Consider the following 15,814-nt stretch of genomic DNA (forward strand, 5'->3'; position numbering starts at 1 on the left):
TGCTTGCAACTGCATTTCATACTCCAGTGCAACTTATAAATGTTTTTTTTCTCCTCTATTATGCATTTTTTGGCTGGTGCGACTTATACTCCGGACAATATGGTATTTGAATTTAGCGTTTTGTATGTTAAATAAAGAATACTATAAAAAAAGTGATGTATGAAGGGTTTTTAAAGGTTATTTAGTCACTTTTCTAAATCAAAAACACATAAAATGACAATCCGCTGCTCGTCGCGGTGATGTATCATTATTATCAAGCCGTTTAGTATCAATATTGCGGTTTCCAATTAACCAAACGCAAAACGATGATCTACAAATGATATAGTTTAAGAAGAACCACTCAAAGCCCCTCCCCCCCTTCAAAATAAAGCCACACCACTCACAGGAAACGTTTACCTTTTTAATGAACCCTGATTATTGCGTAATTACAAATTCAGATGAACAGAGAGAAACAGAAGTACAGGACGTCCCGCGGAGGATCGCCCCAAAGAGAGAGCGACAATTAAAAAAAAAACACAATCCATATCAACAGTACAAGGCTTTTCTTACACAATCCTCCAACACAAAAGAATAATGAAAATAATATATGTACACAATACCAAAAAAACATGACAAAAACACGGTCGTTCTCGCGTCTATTGAACGTGAGCCTCCTCATTTCCACGACGACGAATCGCCGCGTGGGGGAAAAAAATACACAAATGAAGCGATGAAGACGAGTGCAAAATTGAGAGGAGGAAAAACGCGCACGGGCGTGCGAAGCGATCCCGAAGTTTAATACGATAATAATTACAACAGTATCGGTAATAAGTACACAGAAGCGGGACGTGGAGGGACCGGCCGGGACAACGTGACACTCAGGACACTTTTATCATGTGTATTTCTACTTTTAGACGACCGTTTGTTCAGTTTAATGCGGCGTTAATTAAAGGTGGTCGTTTCAGAGAGAAGGCGGTGCAGAAACGTGCAATGGCAGTTGTGTTTAGACAAACGCGGGATAATAATTCAGATTATTATTATTATCAGTCAATCCTCTTCAAATTTGTATTATTTTTGTGTTAAAATTGAAATGTTTTAAAAGTCTGTTTGCTCCGGTCGATGTTTTGACTTGTTTTTAAGAAGGAAAAATACACAAACGGACAGAAAATCGAGGCTACAACACAAAACTGCTTTATTAATTACTCCCGTTTGCTTGTTAAATTAAAGATATTTAAAAAAATGTCTTAACTCATCTAGTTTGGACAAAAATAGTTACGGTTCATGAATGATTCTGTTTTCATTTTAGCTCTGAGTCATTGACATACCGTATTTTCCGGACTATAAGTCACACCTTTTTTTCATAGTTTTGGCCAGGGTGCGACTAATACTTATACTTATATTTATACTTACATACTTATACTCCGGAGCAACTTCTATGTGATATGATTTGTTATTTTCACACTTGCAACTGCATTTCATACTCCAGTGCAACTTATGTTTTTTTTTTCTTCTCTATTATGGATTTTTCCGACTTATAGTCCGGAAAATACGGTAATTTCCAATTCATTTAAGTAATTGAACGATTGTTACAGAGTGCGAATGTTTTATGACTCAAAGTTACGTCAGAAATGGCACAGGAAATGTTAGAATTGGTTTTAAAAAATCGTCGATATTGTAGCGTCGACGCTTTAAGTTCGTCCAGGAAAAGATGAAGTGAGAATCTCAACATCTGACATTTCCTGGACCAATCACGGAGAAAAATAGTGGAGAATGAAAGTGAAAACAGACCCAGGAACACCTTGAATAAACGACTTAAATGTTACAGGTGGATTTAAGCATTAATAGTTCATCCAAATACGCGACGCCGTTACGTTCAAACTCGTAAAACATCACTTTGTGCCCGGATCCCTCCAAATCTGGGTCAAAACACGGCGAATACTTTTACAAATCGGGCGAGAATTAAAAAAAAAAGGCGGGACAAAGCGAATGCAAACGAATGTCTTTAAGAACGAAAACTGGCACCGGCCGCTTTGCCCCGGGAAAGAAGAAGAATACAACAAGAAAAAAGTACAATTTTGACCCGAGATTGTGTAGATGCTGCCCTGAATATATATATATATATATATACTTATACTACACAAAGTACAAGAAGGCCAGGGTGAAACGCTGAGGCTGCCGAGGACACGCCCGTTAGAATATTTACACATCTTTACCGTGAAAAATAGCATCTTCCAGATTTCTCGTATCAAATCCGTATTGAAATATAACATTTGAAATCAATATATATATTTGAATAAAATATATATGCGTGTAATTCTGTAGGTTTTCTATTACAAAACGCGTAAAGGCATGGCGGCTGTAGTGTGACGTTTGCGGGGGAAACTAGAGGAAACATTGGCGTTTAAAAAGGCACAATTTATATATATATATATATTTGTAAAGATATAAGTTCTAAAACGGGGGGAAAATGTCTCTTTAGTAAAATAATACATCATAAAAATAAGCTCTCAGTAAAGGTTTCGCCTGAGTTAATCTTGATGCTCAACATTCGCCTCACAATGTTCCCGAGATCGATCGAAAAAAACAAATAAACGGCTAAAATACATACAAGAAAGAAAGTAAAAATGCCCTTAAAAACAATAATACACTCCGAGGACGCGTGGATACGAGGCGCGGCGTTAGCGTTGTTAGCGTCGTTAGCGGCGCTAGGCAAAACAAAAAGGGAATGAGCGGCGTCTTCTTCCGTTGGGCGCTGCTCCTCCTCGCTGCGTCCTGTGACAGTTCGAACGAGGGCTAATAGCAGCTTTGGCAAGTAGCTGCTTCCTCGTGCCGAGCCTCCTGCCGAGCGCAAACCAAACCTCTTATTTTCTGTACAAGCAACATTTAAAAAGTCCATCGTCTCCAAGGGCGAAGTTTGTACAAATACGTGTGTTTGAGTTTGGGTGAGTTTGTGCGCGTGACGACGGGGAGGCACTTCCTTTAAAGGTGCGCTGTGCAACTTTCCTGGTGGAGGGCGTCGCCGCTTTTCACGCTCCGCTCCTGAAAGGCTCTGGATGAAGCGAGCGGGCGGAACCGCAAGGGAGCGTTTCAAAAGGCAACGCCGCACGTTTATTTAACCGTAAAAATATGTGCAAGTGGATAAAATATATAAATTTTGTTTATTTTTTGGTGCTAAATTTGAATATAGAGTATACCGTTTATACCGTATTTTCCGGACTATAAGTCGAACCTTTTTTCATAGTTTTGGTCGGGGTGCGACTTATACTTATATTTATACTTATATACTTATACTCCGGAGCGACTTATATGTGATATTATTTGTTATTTTCACACTTTTCATTTCATACTCTAGACTTTTCTATGTTTTTTTCTTCTCTATTATGCATTTTTTGGCTGGTGCGACTTATAGTCCGGAAAATCCGGTAATTAAAAATGCTACAAAAGGAGAACATCAAAACTAAAAAAATGAAAGGTATAAAATGACATTTCTGCGCTTTTGCGATTCATTTTACCTCCCGGGTGAGTCCAAAGACACATTTTAACGCATTTCTGTCGCATCGACCTCTGACTCTCGTCGACGGGACGCGCTCCGCCAGAGAAGTTGCACAAATAACGCACGTTCAAGCCACTTTCCTCGACGACTAAACGACGAGGAAAAGCAAAAAGCGAGGAGGCGTCTCGCTGGTAAAACAATTGGCGAGTCCTCCACACAAAAGTGACTGGTATTTTAGTAACAATGCTCGCTCGCTGCCAGTGGATCGTGTTAAAACATATTCTGGGCACATGGTGAGGCGCACGAGGCGGGCACGGGGCTGGCAGGCGGCGCTGGCACAGGCCGACCCAAAAGCAGCGGGAATCCCAGAAGTCCTCGTCTTTTTCTCTTCTTCTTCTTTAGTGTTCGGAGAGTTCGTTTCCTCGTGTTCTTTTGCGGCGTTTTCTCGGGAGCGGGCGCGGGCGCGGCCGGGCACTCGTTCTGTGGCTTCTCGCGGATCACGAGAACCGGGGAGAACCTGCTTGTTGACGTTACCAAGGTTACCGAGCGTCGAATACTGAGAAGTGCCGACGCTAAAGCTAAAGCTAACACTGAAATGAGCAGTTAGAGGGTCGTTTCGGAGGCCGTCGTGAGGGGCCAGTTCCTTTTTTACATTAGATACACTGATTGTGCTTTGAAAATATAAAGCAGAATATATTTGTACGAATATATCGGGCTGGGCGGTGTGAAAGTGTCAATTATTTGGGCGTTTTTTTGTTAAGCCCACAGTCGATGGTTTTGAGCACTTTAGAGGAGGAATTTTGAATATTATTTGTGTGTTTTGCTTTGTTTTTGGCACGGCGATAAATCCCTTTACGATTCTGAAAGACCGAATCAAATCGAATCCGATCCGAGGAAAATAACCCCGCCTGAGTATATACTGTGGCATCTTAAAGCAAAAAGGGGCGTTTACATGTGCGGATACAGTGGCAATTTGGTCGTTAAAAATGCCCACATTGCGGCTCATTTTTGATACAAACTTTGGGATTAAAATACGATTAAAAAATGTCTCTCAACAAGTAAAAATAGAAGATGCTTGGTCTGCTAGAAGTCTGTTTAAAAAGCCGCTATTTAAATGTACAAAAATACAATACGCTATAAGCCGAGAGTTGGGGACTGTGAATGGCCAAAACTCGATCTCGGTTACGGTCGGCACCAACGAGAAGCCAGCGTGTCTTTCGTGTCTGTGCGGTCGTCCTGTTGCTATGCGTCGCCGGGGCTCAGCAGGTGGGGTTTTCCAGGGACAGTTGCGCCGTGGCCCTCTGGAGCTCTGAGCTGGCCCGGCGCTGGGTCGGGGGAGGCGGCGGCGGCGGCGGGAAAGGCACGCCCAGGATGACCGCTCCTCGTGCGGCGGCGGCGGGGTCCTCCTCCATCGCCTCCTCACCGTCGGCGCGCACTTTCTTGTCCTCAGCCGCGCCGTCGTGCTCGCCATCTGAAGCGGGCGCAAACAGAAGAGATGCAGGTGTTACTTTTGAATAGATTTGACAGGAAACGCCTCATGAAAACTATAAGTTCTGATTTTCATCAATACAAATCTTTATCTGTGCATTGTTTCTATCAAGAAGCCTTCGGTCGCCATAGTTGAACCCTCCGATGGGTAAAATTGTATTGTGTATTGTGTGTGTGTGTGTGTATATATATATATATATATATATATATTTCTTTAGGTGATATATATATTTTTATAGTTATATATATATATTTTTTTATGTTGGTATATACATTTTCTATGTTGTATAGATATATTTTTATGTTGTATATAATTCTCACACTCCCGCTCACCTCGGCCGTCTGCCTCCGTCTTTTGGTCTTCGCTCCAGCGCCGCTTGAACCTCAGTTTGAGCGGGATGCAGAGCGTCCCTCCGGGGCTGATGGGGGCGCTGTTGCCATGGCCTGGCTCCGCTTTCAGACTGAGCAACGGGAAAGGCGTGGTCACGGCGGACGGCGTGGCGGGGGTCTTGAACACATCCTCGTCGTCGTCCTCTTCCGGCGTCCCGTTGGCGGGGGAGGAGGAGGAGGGCGGCGGAGGAGGAGGAGTGCTGCTTCTGAAGCTCCCGTGGCTCCTGCTGAAGACGTTCCCGTTGCCGTGGTGGCTGAGGAGGAAGCTGCTGCTGCTGCTGCTGCTGCTGGTCCCGTTGCCGTGGTGATGGAGGAAGCGGTGGCGGGACAGAGGCGTGAAGATGTCGCCGTCCTCGTCGTCGCGGTGATTCATGTCGTCGTCCTCCTCCTCGCTGATGTCAGTCACCTCCACCTCCTCGTCCGACTCGGCGTCCGAGATGCGCTCCACCTGAAGTCACACAAACACCTTTTTTAATATAACAAGTCCAAACCAGTAAAAACTATAACTTAACTTAGCCTTAATAAAGCATGATCAAAGACCTGAATAATTCTTAATAAACCTTTTGTGCATTATGAGTTAAAGAGCATATGAATGTTCTCCTGTTTTTCTCATGATGGCAGAGTTTAGAGGTAAAGAGCTCGTGGTAAATATTTATCATAGTTTTACATCCGCGAAGTTGTAGTTTTTGAAGAAAAATGAAACATTTAAACTACAGGAAGCAGAGCCGAGTTCTGAAAACGAGTCCCTCTGTGATGTCATCAATGCGCGACGTGTCATTGAAAACACAGGCAATTTGCACACAACTGACACAATTCAAGTGTTTATGCGAGCACTCAACAAAATAAAGCTGTTATTAGGTCACATTTATAGACAAATCATAACTTCTGTGTAATTTTTATGTATTTTAGCCATTGTTGTCAGTATGGTTGCTCGGTAACAGTTGTGGAAGTACCTCTACGTTCATCATATTTGCTGCTCATGTCCAACCAGGAAGTAACATTAAGAACTTCACAAAAATGTTTTAACTGTGGACCAACTGTTAAGTAAAATCCTAAAGTAGCCACTTGTCCTCACCTTGATCTTGGGCGGGGCCGCGGACAAACCGGAGGAGCTCACGCTCTGGCCGGACCCTGAAAACGCCCCGGACGACGAGGAGGAGGACGCGACCGGCGCACTCCCCGTCTCGCGGTGCTTCCTGCCGAGCGGCGGCGGCTGCAGCTTAAACTTGAACTCGTCGGCTGCCCCGAGCGACTGCCCCAGCGTGTGGGCGAGGCTGAGGTGCGTGGGTCTGTGCGGCTGCGGGACGATGATGTTGGGGTACGGCAGGAAGGCGCGCGGGCTCAGGTGGTAGTTGTACACGGACTGGTGGTGCGCGTGCAGGTACTGGTTCATGTCCTCCGCGTTGAAGGAGAAGTGGGAGCCCATCAGAGGCGAGGGCAGGGACGGGGACGGGGTGAAGGGCAGGTGGGGCGTGGGCGTCATGGACATGGCGGGGGACAGCGGCAGCAGGCCCGGCCCTGGCAGAGGCGACACGGGGAACGGGGACAGCTGATCCGAGTGCACTCGGGGCGTAGGCCTGGCGAGTCCCGGTCCTCCGCCGTAGAGTCTGAAGAGCGAGTCGTGGGTCAGGCGAGGGTGCAGCAGGCCCCTGTACGCCCGCTCGGGACCCCCGGCGCGCTCCTCCGCCCCGGCCTCCTCCAGCTCGGAGTTGGTGGACGTCCCGTCGCTGCAGTCGCTGACGGAGCCGCGGGCCATGCGCCTGCTCACGGCGCTGTACATGCCGGGGCTGCGCAGCTCCTCGCTGGACGATAGCACGTCCGAGGGGGTCGAGGGCGGGAAGCGGAAGTGGGTGCCCCCGGAGGGAACGGGCGGAGCACTTTGAGGAACGCCTCGACCTGGAAAACACAATGTACAGAGAATGTTTATGGTTTTAAGATGATGAATTAAGTACTAAAACATGATATTTTCGACTGGTATTTCAAGTCCTATCATAACTAAGAGGGCCGTTGGTCTTTAGAGTTGTTTTAGTCGACTGAACACGGATCCCTTTAGTCGACTAATCTATCGGCAGAGCTTGTTTTTATTTCTTTGGTCGGTGACAGCTCCAATACCAAGCCCTGAGTCCCAAGACATTTAGCCCAATTTGTTCTTACAGTAATAGGATAAAAAACATGTCAAATATCCATTTAAAGTCTCTGTTCACGTTTAATACAAGTTTATAACCATGCTTTTAATACAGCCATCTCTTTAGTGTTTATGTTAATTTACTATGAGATCATTATTTGGTAAAGAATCATTATGCAAGTGAATGTGACACGGAATAACAGTCCCTTTTATAGAGATTACTCTTGAATATTTAATTGAACACCACATTTTTACAGGTTGTTCCAGACGTTTCTTAAGAACTGCTATTTATTTTTTTGCTACAACTAATTAGCCATATTAACTTTGGGTGACACAAAATCAACACTAACCGGTAATAAAACCTGGTTCAGCTCAAACTAATAAGAAACGGGGCCGCGGTGACAAATGGGACAGTTTTACCCACAGAGAGAGAAAACAGAAGCACAAGAAGCTGCTTTTTGAACCTCGTCCCTGTGGCAAAGCCTGGAAAAGTGTGCCATCACAAACGGGGGCGGTGCCATCACAAACAAACGGGGGCGGTGCCATCACAAACAAACGGGGGCGGTGCCATCACAAACGGGGGCGGTGCCATCACAAACAAACGGGGGCGGTGCCATCACAAACAAACGGGGGCGGTGCCATCACAAACGGGGGCGGTGCCATCACAAACAAACGGGGGCGGTGCCATCACAAACGGGGGCGGTGCCATCACAAACGGGGGCGGTGCCATCACAAACAAACGGGGGCGGTGCCATCACAAACAAACGGGGGCGGTGCCATCACAAACGGGGGCGGTGCCATCACAAACAGGGGGCGGTGCCATCACAAACAGGGGCGGTGCCATCACAAACAGGGGCGGTGCCATCACAAACAGGGGCGGTGCCATCACAAACAGGGGGGGTGCCATCACAAACGGGGGCGGTGCCATCACAAACGGGGGCGGTGCCATCACAAACGGGGGCGGTGCCATCACAAACGGGGGCGGTGCCATCACAAACGGGGGCGGTGCCAACACAAACGGGGGCGGTGCCATCACAAACAGGGGGGGGCCATCACAAACAGGGGCGGTGCCATCACAAACGGGGGCGGTGCCATCACAAACGGGGGCGGTGCCATCACAAACGGGGGCGGTGCCATCACAAACGGGGGCGGTGCCATCACAAACGGGGGCGGTGCCATCACAAACAGGGGGCGGTGCCATCACAAACGGGGGGGTGCCATCACAAACGGGGGCGGTGCCATCACAAACGGGGGCGGTGCCATCACAAACAGGGGCGGTGCCATCACAAACAGGGGCGGTGCCATCACAAACAGGGGGGGTGCCATCACAAACGGGGGCGGTGCCATCACAAACGGGGGCGGTGCCATCACAAACGGGGGCGGTGCCATCACAAACGGGGGCGGTGCCATCACAAACAGGGGGGGTGCCATCACAAACAGGGGCGGTGCCATCACAAACGGGGGCGGTGCCATCACAAACGGGGGCGGTGCCATCACAAACAGGGGCGGTGCCATCACAAACAGGGGCGGTGCCATCACAAACAGGGGGCGGTGCCATCACAAACAGGGGCGGTGCCATCACAAACGGGGGGGTGCCATCACAAACAGGGGCGGTGCCATCACAAACGGGGGCGGTGCCATCACAAACAAACGGGGGCGGTGCCATCACAAACGGGGGCGGTGCCATCACAAACAGGGGGCGGTGCCATCACAAACAGGGGGGGTGCCATCACAAACAGGGGCGGTGCCATCACAAACGGGGGCGGTGCCATCACAAACAGGGGCGGTGCCATCACAAACAGGGGCGGTGCCATCACAAACAGGGGGGGTGCCATCACAAACAGGGGGGGTGCCATCACAAACAGGGGCGGTGCCATCACAAACGGGGGCGGTGCCATCACAAACGGGGGCGGTGCCATCACAAACAGGGGCGGTGCCATCACAAACGGGGGCGGTGCCATCACAAACGGGGGCGGTGCCATCACAAACGGGGGCGGTGCCATCACAAACGGGGGCGGTGCCATCACAAACAGGGGCGGTGCCATCACAAACAGGGGCGGTGCCATCACAAACAGGGGCGGTGCCATCACAAACGGGGGCGGTGCCATCACAAACGGGGGCGGTGCCATCACAAACAGGGGCGGTGCCATCACAAACGGGGGCGGTGCCATCACAAACAGGGGCGGTGCCATCACAAACAGGGGCGGTGCCATCACAAACAAGGGCTGTGCCATCACAAACAGGGGCGGTGCCATCACAAACAGGGGGGGTGCCATCACAAACAGGGGCGGTGCCATCACAAACGGGGGCGGTGCCATCACAAACAGGGGCGGTGCCACCTCCTTTTTCACCGTCTCCAGGGTCGACCCGAGAGTGTGGCTCTGTCTAAAGGCCGTGGCTGGAGAGCCGCGGCGCGGTCAAATAGCCGCGCAGTTTCAGGGACCGCGGCATTTCCCTTATAGCCTCATAGCTAACCCTAACCCTAACCCTAACCCTAACCTTAACCCTAACCCTAACCCTAACCTTAACCCGGCGCGGTCTAAAACGGCGGCACAAAAATAACATGGCAGTTTCGGCCGCGCGCCGCGGCTCTGCAGACACTCCCCTGTCTAAACGTCAACCCGGGGACCCGGTCTGGACCCGGCCTGAACCCGGCCGGGACCCAGGACCAACAGAAAATAATGTTATCATATTTTGATCATTGTAATCTGGACTACCATATTTTCTGGACTATAAATCGCTCCGGAGAATAAATCGCACCAAAAAATGCATCATAGAGAAGAAGAAAAACACATACAAGTCGCTCTGGAGTATAAGTCGCACCCCGGCCAAATCTATGAAAAAAGGTGTGACTTATAGTCCAGAAAATACATTAACACACTCTAAAACCTTCATACCAAAGACAGTGGTATTACTATTCTCTGTCTAGAAGTCTTCACTGACAATTTTTCAACCTTTGTTTGGTTTATAATGCATTTTAAAAGTCTCAGCGTACAATAGAACCATCATTTGTCTAGTCGACCATTAAAAAAAACTACTGGGATAAAACGTCAATTGCGATTACTGTACATATAACGACCTCGCAGAGAAAGTACAGACCTTTTTAGAGTTTATTAGTAATGATTTGTGACACTTTTTGCAGAGCAGAAAAGCAGCTTCGTTCCAGATTTCGGCGGTTGGAATGAGACAGCCCCCGAACGCTGCAGTCGTTTCCTTCACTTGTCCAAGCGTCTCACCGCCGAGCTCTGAGTGGAAGTGCGCGTCAAACCCTCAGACTGACGCAAGACCGAGCGTCCTCTGGCAGCGTGACGGCGTGTGGGCCCACATCAGACGGGCCCCGTATAATTAAGGTCTGGCGGCGCGCTGATGTCACGCCGCTCGTGTTTACGAAGCGGGACAAGGGAGCAGACGAGACCTCAGAGGGCGGTGAGGCCGAGGGCGGGACGCAAACGGAGCTGCCGAAGTTAATGTCCTGGAGGAAATTAGCTGACGAACGTGGCTTGGGCCGAGCGCGAGTCGGCAGGGTGAACGCAAATGTTTAGGAAAAGAGGGCAAATGTTAGGAAAACGACCACGACGACTCGTCCAACATCTGCGCTCGCACTCGTCTTGATTTTTATGGCTGCGGCTAATGATTATTTTAGTAGTCGATGAGTCAGAGAATTATTTCAATGTATGTTTTAACCAAAAAAAAGGTTGAAATTTGGTGACTAAAGGCGTCTGGGTGGAATAGTAATGAATAAAGTGTATTGTTGATGAAAATGGTTAAAGTGCCTATGACAGGTTTTAACTGTTACACATTTTTTACTATATTTGCTGTATTTATACATGTAAATTATAGTTTTACACCAATTGAGTAGCTGTTTGTGGAGAAAACGTTGAAAAATCTGTAGGTAACGACAGGAAGTAAAAGGACATTCCAGTCAAAGTTTGTGCGTAATTTAAACAAAACAACTTTTCTGACCCGCTAAACAATCATTCAACAAAATAAAGTGGATCTCGTGGTTTGTTTTGTTTTGTCAAATAGAAAAAAAGTGACAGGCCCAGTGTTTTGGCCCAGTGTTTTCCTACTGTGATGTCATCAATCACAAACAGGAAGTGACATTATAAACCTAAAAAATGTGCTTTTCTGTGATAACATTTTAATAATTTCATTAGCAAAAGTCAAAATATATTTCTCTCAACTGCATTTTAGTTGAATGAGTCGTCCAACGTGTCGGGGGCACTTTAATTCTTTTCAGTCCTGTTAATAGTTTACAGTTATATTTGATGTTCGACTAGTCTCACTTTGTTTGGTCCTGTTCTAGTCCAGGTTCAGTCCCAAATCCGATTCGGGTTGTGCTAATAAGAGAAAAATGGTTGGAAATTCAAACTTGAGCAAAATAAAACGGACTATTTTTGTGTTAAATGCCCATGATCAAATGTTTATATTGTTTAGGTAATTCGTACAGAAGTTGATGTGTGTCTTATTAAAAAGCAAATACAAACTCTAATTCTATCAGAACCTATCCCATCACCCAGCCTTGGTGTCAATATTTCCTTATACTTCCCCATGTTGTGGTTGTACTGGAGTCAACAACAACAGCCTCCATTAATGTCCTTTTGTGCAGGTTTTTCATATTAAACCTCTGGTACATGATTTCTGCTTCTTTTAAATATACTTTAATCAGTATTTTTCCAACTCTTACATCACGTCGGATCGACAGACGCCCGAAGGACACCGCTGTTTTGTCTGCGGCGCGCGGCTCCTTCGCCGAGTCCTTGTCGTCAAGTACAATTTCTCCATTTAAACTTCCTCTGGCGCTCTGTTGCTAAGGTGACATTTTTCACACGGATAATGCTCTATTTCTGTATGAAGACATTTTTCCACCAGTGTAAATGAATAAAAGCTTATTTAAGGAGCAACGCAGGAAGCAATGGTAGTAGAAATACTTGGCGTAGGACTAAAAAATATACGTGAAATAGTAAGATATTAGTAGAAGTAGCAATATCAGCAGAAACAACTTAAAGTGCCCATGCCTACAATTGTATAATTTGACTTAATTTGCCGTTTTTGTACCGGTTTTAAATAGAAATTATAGTTTTACATCAATCGAGTTAGTTTTTCGACTTTTCTCCACAAAAATTATCACATCACACTAGGTACACGCATTCCAGACAAAGTTTATGAATAATTTACACTAAAGAAACAACTTATACCCTCCAAAACATACAAAATAAAAGTAATAAATAAGTTATATATAAGTAAGATTAGTTTTGGTCCAGTGTTTGCTGGGTACTTTCGTAGTGTGACGTCATCAATTACAAACAGGAAGTACAATTATTAACCACATTTTTTTTGCTATTCTTTGAAAAAAAAAATTGGCAACATTTTGAATATATTTAACTTGCTTATATTTTTGGATTTTTTTTTTTTTTATGTTAAGGCCTAAATGAGCTTTGAATATTCTTGGTTTTGTCCCTGTTAAGTTATTATTCCGACTAGTAAATTAAGGCGAGTGCATTTTTCTTTTAACAGAACTTAAATTTGGTGTAAAAAAGTATGTTAAAATATAAAAATAATATCGATATAGCAGTGCTGGAGAGCTCATTTTGTTCAATACCATGTGGCGCTCATTCTGTGAGTAAACATCTATATTTACAGTCATAGAGACACAGTTTTGAATAGACTTTTTACTCGCGTCTGAACTTCTTGAAATCGTCCCGTAATAAAACCCTGAACGAAAGGTACAAACCTGAGCCCATGTCGATGAAGGGATAGTTGACCAGCACCAGCTTGTTGAAATTGAACTTGTAGGTGAACCTTTTGCCCTTGGTTTTGTGGAGGATCCTCTTGTTGTAATAATATCTGAAAACAAAAGACGACGGGAGAATTAGCAACATTAGCAACATTAGCACAACGGCCATTTTGGAACGATAACAAAATATATATACACAACAAAAAGAAAACAAGTGGAAGTAAATACCAAATTCTGATCATAAAAAATCCATGTATTTGGTCTTATCTGGGAGAGAAGCAATTCAAATAAGGCTAAGATCGAAGAAAGAGACGACTAACATGGGGAAGAACTCAAGATGTGTGAATGAAACAAAACAAATATGATTCAATGAGGAAACGGCACTTGAACTTGGGAGTGTCGACACTAATTTGGGTCTCGATAATGCTGTGCGAGTCACGATAATAAAAGAACTTGAATATTAATGCTGGGCAGAAGCATTCTCGACTGAAGCATCTGTGAAGCATCTGTGTGAGGTATTGTCCTTTCCAGCTCATTTAAAACCCTCAAACGATCATTTCAACACCTTTAAAATAGATTATCAAACAAATAAAAGGTTGAAATGTGGCGACTGAACGCGTCTGGACGAGAGTATTTACAAATTCTGATTGAATAGTACCACGGTTATGGTATTATAGCGGCTGTAAAAATCAGAAAACGATTATGGAAATACGACTAGGTTTTATAGTGGTACGTCATGTATACTCTTGTTGAATGAGAAGTGTGGCTGTGTGTTTGGCCCAGAATGTGGACTGGATCTTAGTGTTTTAATGTGTTTTGTTTGCGCAGTGTCATATATTCCTGTCAATCAGCGACTGAGGATGGAAATGTCTTTGTTTTGAATGTCTTTGTCCATTGTCCCTTCAAATTTAAAGATAAATTAAACTTAAGTCAATTAATAGTTGCCCTATTATCCCTATTGTTTGGGGTAATGTTATTTTACAAACTTATACCATAAAAACAAGTCGTAATATATTCATATATTTACTGAAACGGCTTCACCAAGTGTCGAGCAAGAAAAACTCCAAAAGAACGTAGTAATTAATTAAGAAATGTGGCTTTGTCCCATCATTATTTTTTTATGGGACAAAGCCACATGAGTACATTTAGCTAAAGTACATTTAATCAGAACACGAGAACACAGCTCTCAGTGACTCACCTCTGACTCAAAACACCTTCCTCTTTTCTTGACTTAAAAACCTCTCATTCACCACCAGGTTCGTCATAGCAAACCCTTTGTCATGGAATGAAACCTCAAACTGGGAAGATTCAAACACAAAAGATCTAAAAAAATCTTAAAACTGACGAGATGATTTGGTCAATCATGAGTATTCAAGTCACAATAAGAACTAGAAAATAAGATGGGAAGCAACAACGACCGACTTCACTTCAATCTATACTCCAATAAGTCAAACTACACACACTTTAAGTACTTTACACTCCGTCCGCTTACGTGACAGTAGCAGTACTTTTAATAACGCTGGTTAGGAATTGTGTTTTTTCTTCGTTCATCAGGCTCTCGTTGGTATTTCGCCGGATTATCTGTCGACGCGGTCCAAATCCAACCATAAAGAAGCGTTTTATCAATCGCCCACACAGAAGTAAGAGCCGTTAAGAGCATCGTTGGCCAAAAGGTTTAGTCACACATTTAAAGACTTCCACCTTTTGCCTCACAGGAAGTCGCATCCAAGTCAAGTCTGGTTCGAGCGGTCAATTCTCCCACGTAACAATTACTTAACCGCGATGTTGCGTCACGCGGCCACGTAACAGCTTTAGCTACACCGTTTGCACGTATTGATCCTTGACTCGATTACAGTCCGTTCGGTCGCAACGACAAAGCTCTGTGTTCCCCCACGAGCAACTGAAAGTGCCGCTTTTAGTGCCGGTTGTGTAAGAAGCCGTTTACACAATGCCAGGAACGACCACGTGTTTTTAAATGTCAAAGAGAACGCGTTTCGCTCGGCGCGTTAAAGACGGCGAGCTGCGAGATTAAACGCAGTTAAAGCCACGTTTGAGCGGACTCTCTTTTTTCTTTTTCTTTACAGACATTTCCTCCCAGAACATCATAAAAATGGCAGTCTCTGTACAAACATCTTCTTAAACACATAACGTTTCAGTTCACGAGCGGTTTGTCTTTTTGTCATTTCTCCCGGACGCATTTACAATATGAAATTTGAACAAGATCGGATTATTTTAGTCTCAATCGCAAAACTTGACAGAAAAACTTGCAGTTACCGATACGTTTTTAACAAATCGCTCGGCTCCACACAAGAAAGTAAAAGTAAACAGCCTCGTAATAAACAGTCTTGCACGTCGTCATCCAAAGAGTTAACCGTATTTTCCGGAGTATAAGTCGCACCAGCCAAAAAATGAATAATAGAGAAGAAAAGAACATATATAAGTCGCACTGGAGTATGAAATGCGGTGTGTGAAAATAACAAATAATATCCAGAGTATAAGTATATAAATATAAGTATAAGTTGCAACCCGGCTAAAACTATGAAAAAAGGTGCGACGTATAGTCCGGAAAATACGGTACTCAAAATACATTTTCCTGCGAAGA

At 45.2% G+C, this 15,814-nt stretch overlaps 1 protein-coding gene across 1 annotated transcript in view; it reads right to left on the reverse strand.

Annotated features, from left to right (window-relative positions):
• Positions 1-482: 482 nt before the first annotated feature.
• The window catches only part of erf (Ets2 repressor factor), a 65,455-nt gene continuing 50,123 nt past the window's right edge, over positions 483-15,814 (reverse strand). The window contains exons 3-6 of the mRNA XM_072448199.1: positions 13,210-13,322; positions 6,426-7,246; positions 5,294-5,798; positions 483-4,943 (exon numbers count right to left, since the gene is read on the reverse strand). Coding sequence (XP_072304300.1) covers positions 4,732-4,943; positions 5,294-5,798; positions 6,426-7,246; positions 13,210-13,322 — 1,651 coding nt within the window. The 3' untranslated portion in view covers positions 483-4,731. The remainder of the gene's footprint in view (positions 4,944-5,293; positions 5,799-6,425; positions 7,247-13,209; positions 13,323-15,814) is intronic.

This window comes from Eucyclogobius newberryi, unplaced genomic scaffold, assembly GCF_026437365.1.
Source record: "Eucyclogobius newberryi isolate DKJ021-1_F unplaced genomic scaffold, fEucNew1.0.hap1 SCAF_16, whole genome shotgun sequence".
Taxonomy (NCBI): domain Eukaryota; kingdom Metazoa; phylum Chordata; class Actinopteri; order Gobiiformes; family Gobiidae; genus Eucyclogobius; species Eucyclogobius newberryi.